The sequence below is a fragment of the Pseudophryne corroboree genome, chromosome 6 (assembly GCF_028390025.1).
Source record: "Pseudophryne corroboree isolate aPseCor3 chromosome 6, aPseCor3.hap2, whole genome shotgun sequence".
Taxonomy (NCBI): domain Eukaryota; kingdom Metazoa; phylum Chordata; class Amphibia; order Anura; family Myobatrachidae; genus Pseudophryne; species Pseudophryne corroboree.
Window position 1 is genome coordinate 29,691,040 of NC_086449.1, and position 12,500 is coordinate 29,703,539.

At 45.2% G+C, this 12,500-nt stretch overlaps 1 protein-coding gene across 1 annotated transcript in view; it reads right to left on the reverse strand.

Moving 5' to 3' along the window:
- Positions 1-5,212: 5,212 nt before the first annotated feature.
- LOC134934166 (extracellular calcium-sensing receptor-like) overlaps positions 5,213-12,500 on the reverse strand; it is a 36,414-nt gene continuing 29,126 nt past the window's right edge. Inside the window, exons 4-6 of the mRNA XM_063929662.1 lie at positions 9,749-9,976; positions 6,221-6,344; positions 5,213-6,138 (exon numbers count right to left, since the gene is read on the reverse strand). Of these exons, the coding sequence (XP_063785732.1) occupies positions 5,213-6,138; positions 6,221-6,344; positions 9,749-9,976 (1,278 nt within the window). The remainder of the gene's footprint in view (positions 6,139-6,220; positions 6,345-9,748; positions 9,977-12,500) is intronic.

Genomic DNA, 12,500 nt, shown 5'->3' on the forward strand with positions numbered 1-12,500 from the left:
AGTACGTACTTTTTAAACAACACAGGTCGCCGGTACCCCCTATCCCCCACTTTTTTCCCATATATATATATATGTGTATATATGTTAAATAGCTAATTTATCCAAACTGCCCGATACTCCCCTAGTTCAAACGATACATTGTGTATATATATATATATATAACTCCAAGCAAAGGTAGCACTCACATCTTCATGATATGCAAACACTGGGGTGTCCACTCAAATACCAAGGTATCCAAATTGTATAGAAAACTCAGAGGGGGCACTCTCCAGACTTTTGTGAATATATCAAATTCATTTTATTGATACGTTACATATTTCAAGGTAGTAGCAAGATTTTCCTCAAGCGCTTTCGGCCCTCCATGGGCCTTCCTCAGGAGGCTCTGCACATCAGATAACAACTTCCAATACGGAGGAACAACACTCCAGGCATCCAGACTGCTGGATGCCTGGAGTGTTGTTCCTCCGTATTGGAAGTTGTTATCTGATGTGCAGAGCCTCCTGAGGAAGGCCCATGGAGGGCCGAAAGCGCTTGAGGAAAATCTTGCTACTACCTTGAAATATGTAACGTATCAATAAAATGAATTTGATATATTCACAAAAGTCTGGAGAGTGCCCCCTCTGAGTTTTCTATATATATATATATATATATATATATATAATTTTAGACCTTAGGGCCCCCCTGTCTTAAGAACCCTGGGCCCCCCAATGCCTTAATCCAGCTCTGGCCATACGGACATCCTCTATCATTGTTATTGGCTACTGTATGTAATAGGAAAGTCATGGGGTATGTTTCTCCATGGAAAGACATCAGTCCTTAAATGGCATTATTAGTTACAGTGCTAAATCACATTATTTAGCTCACTTGGGGGGAGGTGTATCAAAGCTTGTAGAGAGAAACTGACAAGCTATCAGTTCATGTCATTTTTCAAACACAGGCTGTAACATTGCAGTCAGGAGCTGATTGGCTGGTGCTTCATACAGGGCCATCTTTTCGTATGGGCTCAATGGGCACTTGCTCAAGGGCCCCAGGAGTATAATGGTCATAGGCTGATAGCTGTGGGTCCCCTCTTTCCAGGGGTGCCAGATTATTGAAAATCGTCCTTGGGGAACCTGAGATATCTGATGTCAAAGCAGTGGTCCCCATCTGAGCCTGTTAATTGCTCTTCCCAGCCAGATATCTCGGGTTCTGTCTGACTTAGAGATTTTCTGAGTGTATAGTCCAAAAGCTGCGACTCTCCCTTTTCGCTGGACACTGGCAGTTTTTCTCTGCTATGCTCAGAACCAGAGATATCAGCCTTCCAGTAGCTGGTCCTTGCTCAAGCTCCACACACCTGGTATGCAGTATTATATTTTTGTTGGTGGATTGCTCTGGCTCCTGAGCTCTGATCGTCAAGTCCACAGCACCTCCTGACAGGTGGGAATCTCTCGTTTTTTTTAATCCCATTCAATACTAAGAAATCTATTTCCAGGAACTTGAGATATCTGCAGTCAAGCAAGCTGCCCTCCCACCACAAAATTATCAATATTAAGCCCAGTCCACTATCCACCCTTCCCCTACATATTAAACACCCCCTACCACCCTGGAAGTCATGTCAGGGGCCCCTTCATTCAGAACAATGCCCCCTTCTACAATTTAGTGTTCTCCCTCCCACCCCATCTCCCACCATCTGTGCAGTAAAGGAATAATTAGCAGAAATTACTGCTCCACGTCCTACATGCTGAGCGGAAGATAGAGCGCCCGCTACCTCCCGCAGGACATCAAAGCTGCCGCTGATTTCACCCCCCACCCCTACCGCTGGAGGATGGGTAGGGGCCCCAGTGCATTGCTGTGCCCAGGGGTCTACACTGCTGTTAAGACGGCCCTGGCTTCATACAGAGGTATTGCTTCAAGTCTAAGATTTTAGCTTATGTGTTATAGATTTTGTAGCCTACAATCTTGCTGTATATTGGTATCTCTTGATATTTGTGTTTGTGTGGAATGACAATAAGTTTTTTATTCTGCTGGATATAAATGTATAGGGACTGCTTTTAGTCTCAGTGCATAAAAGGTCCTACTATTGTATTATATAGTACTAGGCCTGCTCATTCAGCTGTGACAACAGCATACTGTATAATAATGGGGGGGATTTCAAATCTGATCACTGCTGTTCGTTTTCGCACAGCGGGCGATCAGATCCGAACAGCGCATGCGTACGCACTGCGCCGGCGCGTCGCACAGCTACAATGGGCTTTGCCGGTCAGCAACAGGGTGGTGCGAAGGATCCATTCGTCCGGGCGTTTGCAAGGAGATTGACAGGAAGAGGCCGTTTGTGGGTGTCAACTGACCGTTTTCAGGGAGTGTCCGGAAAAACGCAGGCGGGCTGAAGCATTTTCAGGGAGGGTGTCTGATGTCAGCTCCGGCCCCCATCAGCAGTATTCAATCGCACTGGATAAGTAAGTCCCGTGCTGCACAGAGACTGCACAAACTGATTTTTGTGCAGCTCTGCAACAGAAGCAATTGCACACTTGCACAAAGCTTTTCCCCTCCCCCTGTAGGCGGCGACTATCTGATCGCAAGACAGCAAAAACCGCAGCCCAGGGTCAGTCTTGAAAATGAATCCTGAGTAGTGCAGTAAGCAACCTGAGGCCCCAGTGCAAAGACTTGTGACAAGCTGAACAATATTTTCACATTTCACAGGACACAGCTCTAGACACAACAACCAGATGATTTAAAAATTAAATTAATCCATAGATAATAAAATGTTTTTATTGTCTCATATAATTATTACTAGTTTCTCATGAGAGATTCTCTCCTTCAGCTTTTGTCAAACAAACGCTAGTCCATTAATTTTGTCAGAAATGTGCAGGATAAGTATATCATATACAATATACCAATATACCACACACACACACACACACACACACACACACACACACACACACACACACACACACACACACACACACACACACACACACACACACACACACGCACCTGCCTTGTTTTTTCCCTCTTTCGCTCTTCAGTGCTCCCCCTCTATTTCTCCTCCTCTCTCTCCCCCTTTTGCTCTATCGCTCTCTTCCACTCACCTGTCAATTTATTTTATCAGCACTTGATTGTATTATATATTGTATATTATCCCTAGTATTGACTTTTTTATCTTAAACTTTCTAACGGCAGATATTGGATCGAATGACATCAACACACAATAACCTTATCTATTAAATAATAACTGACTTAACTTATCTAGAAATAACGACACATACCACTGAAATGCCATTAAAATCGGTCAACCGTTATTTATTTATAATACTTAAAACTAAGTATGGTGGCAATAATGGGAGAAAGTTTTTGGGGAAGCCGCACAGGTAGTTAATAATTATGAAGTGAGAGAAGTAATAAGTGTCCTCTAAAAATGCCAACTATTTTATCTGGAACCAATTCCTTAATAGGGTACCCCACATTAATTAGCAAGGTGATTGCCTAAATAATGTGTACTGGGTAACCGTCAGCGGTGCCCCCCAGAGTCTGGATATCTGAAGTTAGTGAAAAGAAGAAAAAACAAATGACTCTTTTTGGGAAGGACTCTTATTGTAGGGGACTGGATATATTCAAATATATTTAACTGATAAAATATAATTTTATTATGTACTTTTTTTTCTTTTCTTCTTTTCACTAACTATGCTGGCAGTAAGAAAGAACGGCCGGATCACCAGTGACATTACCACTTATTGCCGCTACACATGTACACGACATTACTTTATATCTCTCATTGGCTACGCCAATAAATGCTGAGGCTCCAACTCTCTTCCCAATACACCATAATAGGGTCGGCCAGACAGCCAAGCCCAATGACCCCTGGTAAAGAAGGCCAGAGTATACAATGTATTGGGCAAAGAGCGCACCTCCAAACTGCAGTGCAATAGCCACTGTAACTGCCGTTCTTTCCCGCCATATATACTGTAGGTTGACAAACCCTGCAAAGAAAAAGAAAAAACGGGTGGGGAATAAAGGTGACTTGGGGAGGGAGGGTGGGAAATCCAAAGAGAAAGATAAAGAATCCTATTACTTCCTCACACAAAATGTCTGCTAGCTCCTCCCTAAACACTCCCACTAACCTAACTGGTTCCTGCCCCAGACCTATTAACTGTTTGATTACCTAACCTAATTGCGTGTAGCTCATACAACCCTACTACCTCGAAGTTCACGATCGCTTGTGCTAATTTAAGCACTCGCTCTTCATTACTATCATACTTTGTGAGATTTCCTCTCCTTTTCCTCTCTGCAGAGTGTTTTTTTTTTTCTTATCTGTGTGTGGCCTGGGCATCCCTGTGTGCTTTTTTTGTTTTTTTCTATACTGTTATGCATTTGCCATTGTGGATGATGCTATGATGTTGTTATTGGGTGATTATCAGTATCTGTGCTGTCAGCATGCTGTAGTGTGTGATGTGCGAGTATGGGATATATAACAGAAGTATTTGGAGACTGTAGATGTGTGTTATTCTGGAAATCTCAGGCAGTAACATCACTGACACTGGTGGGAGGAGTCAGATATCAGACCAATGTTGTTACATGCCAATGAGATAACATAATTTGTTTATCATAATGTTTGGCCATGTTTGGAGTGGCAGTTGGTGTGGCTCGCCTATTTGAATTTTGGACTGTGTTGCAGCCTCACCTCTCAAGCCGCCACTTCTAAGGACTTAACACTTGGACTAGGGTAAAGCTCACTCAGGCAAGGCATATGATGCTGACATGGCTTTTGAGACAGACAGCACCCTGGGTACCATGAGCCACAAATGCCAGTCCTGAAAAGCCCTCAAGTGGAAGGGTGAGGCCTTAGGCATGTGCTACAGCTCTAGCAAGGTGCAGCTTCCGCCCTTCAAACCTCTGCTAAATCCTGGGTGAAACCGAGCACATCAGCTAGTAAGCAATATATGGGTCATACATAGTTGTCCACTGGCCAAAAGTGGTGGTGCAGAAGCTGTGCATCGTTTCACAACAACCCAGGTAAACATGCGTCTCACCATGGAGAACATGTTTTCTACCCTGGCCTGTGTCTCACCATGGAGAATGTGTTATCTACCCTGGCAGGCGTCTCACCATGGAGAACGTGTTATCTACACTGGCCGGCGTCTCACCATGGAGAACATCTTTTCTATCCTGGTCAGCGTCTCACCATGGAGAACATGTTATCTACCCTGGCCAGCATCTCACCATGGAGAACCTGTTATCTACCCTGGCCTGTTTTCATCATGTGCTGTTTCCTCATGAGATATTCCCTGGAGTTCATGTCCTGTCTGAACAGTATGATAAAGCATTTAGGTAGAAACATACAGATCACCAGAGCCCAGCTGGATGCCAGGATGGCAAATATCTCCATGGCCACAGTGTATTTACCCTGGGCACTGAGCGAGGCTGGGATGTAGGACACCCAGACACTGAGGAAGGCCAGCATGCTGAAAGTGATGAACTTGGTCTCATTGAAGCTGTCAGGGAGTCTTCTGGCCAAGAAGGCAACAATGAAACTAATGGAAGCCAAGAGGCTCAGATAGCCAACCATGCACCAGAAGGCAGTTGGAGAACCCTCCTTACACTCCGCAATTATAACTCCTGGGGATGTTTGGATGTCATTCCCTGGATATGGAGGTGCGAGGGACATCCATAGGGCACATATGATGAACTGCAAGAGGGAGCAGCAAATGATAATCATGTAGGATGCTTGTGGTGTGGCCCATTTTCTTAGGCTGCTTCTTGGTTTTGTGGCCATAAAAGCAAAAACTACCATAAAAGTTTTGGCTAAAACACATGAAATACAAAGTGCAAAAGCCATGCCAAAGGCAGCTTGGCGCAGAATGCACTTTTTAGATTGGGGGTATCCGATAAATGCCAAAGAGCAGAGGAAACAGCAGGAAAGAGATACCAAGAGAATACAACTCAAAGTGAAGTTGTTGGCTTTTATAATGGGGGTGTTCTTCTTTTTGAGGTACAGGGACAAGATGGAAAGTGGTACTGTGACCGAGGAAATGCCAGAACCAGCGAGGGTGGCACCCAGGGGCTCCTCGTATGAGAGAAACTCTACCATCTTTGGAACACATCTGTCTTTTTGCAGGTTTGGCCAAGTGTCCCATGGACATTGAAAGCAGTCGTTGGAGTCTGAGTGGAGAAAAATAAGTGATGTAAGCGACTGAGATATTTTCTGAGTATTGTCAGATGTTGTACAGTAGGATCATCTCACCAGTTTGGTTGGAGATCTCTCCCTGCGGACAAGGGACACACTGGTAACAGCAGACAGGTTGTCCCTTTATTGCGACCTTTCTTAAGCCTGGAAGACAGCTCTCACTGCACAGCGATGGAGGAACCTATGGAAAAAGAGACATTTATTTAGTTTGATTCAATTTCTATTTAAATAGGCCCGATATTGCATTCCTTGAGAGTTTTTTTTGGTAATTTCACTTTTTTCACTTGGAAATTAATACATGCTTTTTTTGGTTATCCAGATATGTTGTTACAAAGATATATATATATATATATATATATATACACACAGTATATACACTGCTCAAAAAAATAAAGGGAACACTTAAACAACACAATGTAACTCCAAGTCAATCACACTTCTGTGAAATCAAACTGTCCACTTAGGAAGCAACACTGATTGACAATTCACATGCTGTTGTGCAAATTGAATAGACAACAGGTGGAAATTATAGGCAATTAGCAAGACACCCCCAATAAAGGAGTTGTTCTGCAGGTGGTGACCACAGACCACTTCTCAGCTCCTATGCTTTCTGGCTGATGTTTTGGTCACTTTTGAAAGCTGGCGGTACTTTCACTCTAGTGGTAGCATGAGACAGAGTCTACAACTCACACAAGTGGCTCTGGTAGTGCAGCTCATCCAGGATGGCACATCAATGCGAGCTGTGGCAAGAAGGTTTGCTATGTCTGTCAGCGTAGTGTCCAGAGCATGGAGGCGCTACCAGGAGACAGGCCAGTACATCAGGAGACGTGGAGGAGGCCGTAGGAGGGCAACAACCCAGCAGCAGGACCGCTACCTCTGCCTTTGTGCAAGGAGGAACAGGAGGTGCACTGCCAGAGCCCTGCAAAATGACCTCCAGCAAGCCACAAATGTGCATGTGTCTACTCAAACGATCAGAAACAGACTCCATGAGGGTGGTATGAGGGCCCGACGTCCACAGGTGGGGGTTGTACTTACAGCCCAACACCGTGCAGGACGCTTGGCATTTGCCAGAGAACACCAAGATTGGCAAATTCGCCACTGGCGCCCTGTGCTCTTCACAGATGAAAGCAGGGTCTCACTGAGCACATGTGACAGATGTGACAGAGTCTGAGACGCCAAGGAGAACGTTCTGCTGCCTGCAACATCCTCCATGACCGGTTTGGCAGTGGGTCAGTAATGGTGTGGGGTGGCATTTCTTTGGGGGGCCGCACAGCCCTCCATGTGCTCGCCAGAGGTAGCCTGACTGCCATTAGGCACCGAGATGAGATCCTCAGACCCCTTGTGAGACCATATGTTGGTGCTGTTGGCCCTGGGTTCCTCCTAATGCAAGACAATGCTAGACCTCATGTGGCTGGAGTGTGTCAGCAGTTCCTGCAAGACGAAGGCATTGATGCTATGGACTGGCCCGCCAGTTCCCCAGACCTGAATCCAATTGAGCACATCTGGGACATCATGTCTTGCTCCTTTCACCAACGCCACGTTGCACCACAGACTGTCCAGGAGTTGCCGCCACCTCATCAGGAGCATGCCCAGGCATTGTAGGGAGGTCATACAGGCACGTGGAGGCCACACACACTACTGAGCCTCATTTTGACTTGTTTTAAGGACATTACATCAAAGTTGGATCAGCCTATAGTGCAGTGGATTCCAAACTTTTTTGAATCACGGCGCCCTAGAATATCAGAATTTTTTTCACGGCACCCCTAGGCCAAAAATTTCTTATTGAGAAATTTAGAAAGAAATATTACATTAAGTAGATCGTGTTTATATGTCATCCTTAGGGTCAGTTGTGTGGTGAGGGACAAGATTTGCTTCTGTTTGGCCACATATTTTATGACTGGCAGCCACCAGCACTGGTTTTGCCTATTATATTGACCATGAATAATTTGAATTGGTCCTGGACCACCAACCCAGGGCACCCCTGCAAGTGTCCAGAGGCACCCCAGGGAGCCACGGCACACAGTTTGGGAACCTCTGCTATAGTGTGTTTTTCCACTTTAATTTTGAGTGTGACTCCAAATCCAGACCTCCATGGGTTAATAAATTTGATTTCCATTGATAATTTTTGTGTGATTTTGTTGTCAGCACATTCAACTATGTAAAGAACAAAGTATTTAATGAGAATATTTCATTCATTCAGATCTAGGATGTGTTATTTTAGTGTTCCCTTTATTTTTTTGAGCAGTGTGTATATATATATATATATATGTGTGTGTATAGTGATGAAATTGTATTATGCTCTACAGATGAAGCAGTAGTTATGCCTAATGAATAAAGGGGGTCATTCACTCTAGGTTTTTTTTTTTGCAGTCCTGCGGTCGCCTAGTTGCCGGGCTAAACTGCGCATGCATATGCACCGCAATGTGCAGGCGCGTCGTACAGGGTTTTACGAAGAATCCATTCGCACAGCCGATCGCAAGGTGACTGACAGGAAGAAGGCATTTGTGGGTGGCAACTGACCGTATTCAGGGAGTGGTTGGGAAAACGCAGGCGTGTCCAGGGCGGGTGTCTGACAATAATTCCGGGCCCGGACAGGCTGAAGTGTTCGCTGCGGCTGAGTAAGTCCTGGGCAACACAGAAACTGCACAAGATCTGTTTGCCCAACTCTGTTACACATGCGTTCGCACACTTGCACAGATAAAATACACTCCACTATGGGCGTCGACTATGCGAACGCAGGACTGCAAAAAAAAGCCTTGCGAGCGAACAGGTCTGAATTAGGCCCAAGGTTCACTATTGATATAGTGCCAACATACTCTGCATTACTGCACAGTAAGATGAATTAACTATTATCCAATGGGATGTGGTTAAGATACCGGCCGTTGCGATCCCAGCAGTTGGAATGCTGACGCTGGAATCCCCAAACCCGTCAGAATCCTGACAGCCAGCATCCAGATCGTAAGTACAGAGCTAGGGTTAGGGCCGGGGGCTGGAGGGGTCCGTCGGCCAAACATGCTGAACCCTATTCAACACGTGTGGAATACATTAAATCATTAACCTACCTTTAATATAAAAAACATAATTCAGAGTTGATCGCAGCAGCAAATTTGTTAGCAGTTGGGCAAAACCATGTGCACTGCAGGGGGGGGGGCAGATATAACATGTGCAGAGAGAGTTAGATTTGGGTGGGGTGTATTCAAACAGAAATATAAATTGCAGTGTAAAAATAAAGCAGCCAAGTATTTACCCTGCACAGAAACAATATAACCCACCCAAATCTAACTCTCTCTGCACATGTTACACCTGCCCCACCTGCAGTGCACATGGTTTTGCCCATTTGCTAACAAATTTGCTGCTGTGATCAGGTCTGAATTAGGCCCATTGACTCTTTAAACTCGTGAGGTGCAGGAAGTGCGGGATTTCATGCGAGTCTGGTCGGATTTTTAAAGCGGTGATCTTTTACATGGCATAACCAGGTTGGTTTCGCCATCTAAATGATTGCCGATTTAACAGTCCAGACAGACTCGCATGAAATCCCGCAAATCCTGCCCCTCGCAGGCTATTACTTTTAGCCCTATATTGTACCTGGTCCTGTTGGGGCACCCACATCACGGCACTTCTGTTAACGGTCAGGACGCTGCCATTAATAACTGCTGTATCATAGCTTCCGACTTTAACCTGCTTTATGCCCACGTTGTCACCTCGCTGCCAATTAACAATATCGTACACTGCCGGGGGATCCCCATTTTTATCAAAGTAGACCTCTCTTCCATACTCCAGTTTTACACGGACATTCTGGATGTAGCGTGTTAGCTGTAGATTAAAAGAGATAAACATGTATAATTCACATATGAGATAAAATCGTGATTGGATTGGTGGAAATAAATTGCATGTGATTTAATCTAAATTAGTGATGTGCACCGGAACTTTTTCGGGTTTTGGATTCGGTTCCGCGGCCGTGTTTTGGATTCGGACGCGTTTTGGCAAAACCTCCCTGAAATTTTTTTGTCGGATTCAGGTATTTTCGATTCGGGTGGTTTTTTTTTACATAAAACCCTCAAAAACAGCTTAAATCATAGCATTTGGGGGTCATTTTGATCCCATAGTATTATTAACCTCAATAACCATAATTTCCACTAATTTTCAGTCTATTCTGAACACCTCACAATATTATTTTTAGTCCTAAAATTTGCACCGAGGTCGCTGGATGACTAAGCTAAGCGACACAAGTGGCCGACACAAACACCTGGCCCATCTAGGAGTGGCACTGCAGTGTCAGACAGGATGGCACTTCAAAAAATAGTCCCCAAACAGCACATGATGCAAAGAAAAAAAGAGGCGCAATGAGGTAGCTGTGTGACTAAGCTAAGCGACACAAGTGGCCGACACAAACACCTGGCCCATCTAGGAGTGGCACTGCAGTGTCAGACAGGATGGCAGATTTAAAAAATAGTCCCCAAACTGCACATGATGCAAAGAAAAAAAAGAGGTGCACCAAGGTCGCTGGATGGCTAAGCTAAGCGACCCAAGTGGCCGACACAAACACCTGGCCCATCTAGGAGTGGCACTGCAGTGTCAGACAGGATGGCAGATTTAAAAAATAGTCCCCAAACAGCACATGATGCAAAGAAAAAAAGAGGTGCACCAAGGTTGCTGGATGGCTAAGCTAAGCGACCCAAGTGGCCGACACAAACACCTGGCCCATCTAGGAGTGGCACTGCAGTGTCAGACAGGATGGCAGATTTAAAAAATAGTCCCCAAACAGCACATGATGCAAAGAAAAAAAAGAGGTGCCCCAAGGTTGCTGGATGGCTAAGCTAAGCGACCCAAGTGGCCGACACAAACACCTGGCCCATCTAGGAGTGGCACTGCAGTGTCAGACAGGATGGCAGATTTAAGAAATAGTCCCCAAACAGCACATGATGCAAAGGAAAAAAGAGGTGCACCAAGGTCGCTGGATGGCTAAGCTAAGCGACCCAAGTGGCCGACACAAACACCTGGCCCATCTAGGAGTGGCACTGCAGTGTCAGACAGGATGGCAGATTTAAGAAATAGTCCCCAAACAGCACATGATGCAAAGAAAAAAAAGAGGTGCACCAAGGTCGCTGGATGGCTAAGCTAAGCGACCCAAGTGGCAAGAAAAAAAGAGGTGCCTGACTTAAACAAACCACCTCACCATCAGAATCCTCCTTGTCAATTTCCTCCCCAGCGCCAGCAACACCCATATCCTCATCCTGGTGTACTTCAACAGTGACATCTTCAATTTGACTATCAGGAACTGGACTCCGGGTGCTCCGGGTGCTCCTTCCAGCACTTGCAGGGGGCGTGCAAATGGTGGAAGGCGCAACCTCTTCCCGTCCAGTGTTGGGAAGGTCAGGCATCGCAACCGACACAATTGGACTCTCCTTGGGGATTTGTGATTTAGAAGAACGCACAGTTCTTTGCTGTGCTTTTGCCATCTTAACTCTTTTAAGTTTTCTAGCAGGAGGATGAGTGCTTCCATCCTCAGGTGAAGCTGAACCACTATCCTTGAACAAAGTCCAGGGCCTCAGCCGTTCCTTGCCACTCCGTGTCGTAAATGGCACATTGGCAAGTTTACGCTTCTCCTCAGACGATTTTGATTTAGATTTTTGGGTCATTTTACTGAGCTTTATTTTTTTGGATTTTCCATGCTCTCTACTATGACATTGGGCATCGGCCTTGGCAGACGACGTTGGTGGCATTTCATCGTCTCGGCCATGACTAGTGGCAGCAGCTTCAACACGAGGTGGAAGTGGATCTTGATCTTTCCCTATTTTACCCTCCAATATTTTTGTTCTCCATTTTTTAATGTGTGGAATTATATGCCAGTAATATATCAATAGCAATGGCCTACTACTATATATACTGCGCACAACTGAAATGCACCACAGGTATGGATGGATAGTATACTTGACGACACAGAGGTAGGTAGAGCAGTGGCCTACTGTACCGTACTGCTATATATTATATACTGGTGGTCAGCAAACTGTGCAAAACTGAAATGCACCACAGGTATGGATGGATAGTATACTTGACGACACAGAGGTAGGTAGAGCAGTGGCCTTCTGTACCGTACTGCTATATAGTATATACTGGTGGTCAGCAAACTGTGCAAAACTGAAATGCACCACAGGTATGGATGGATAGTATACTTGACGACACAGAGGTAGGTAGAGCAGTGGCCTACTGTACCGTACTGCTATATATTATATACTGGTGGTCAGCAAACTGTGCAAAACTGAAATGCACCACAGGTATGGATGGATAGTATACTTGACGACACAGAGGTAGGTAGAGCAGTGGCCTACTGTACCGT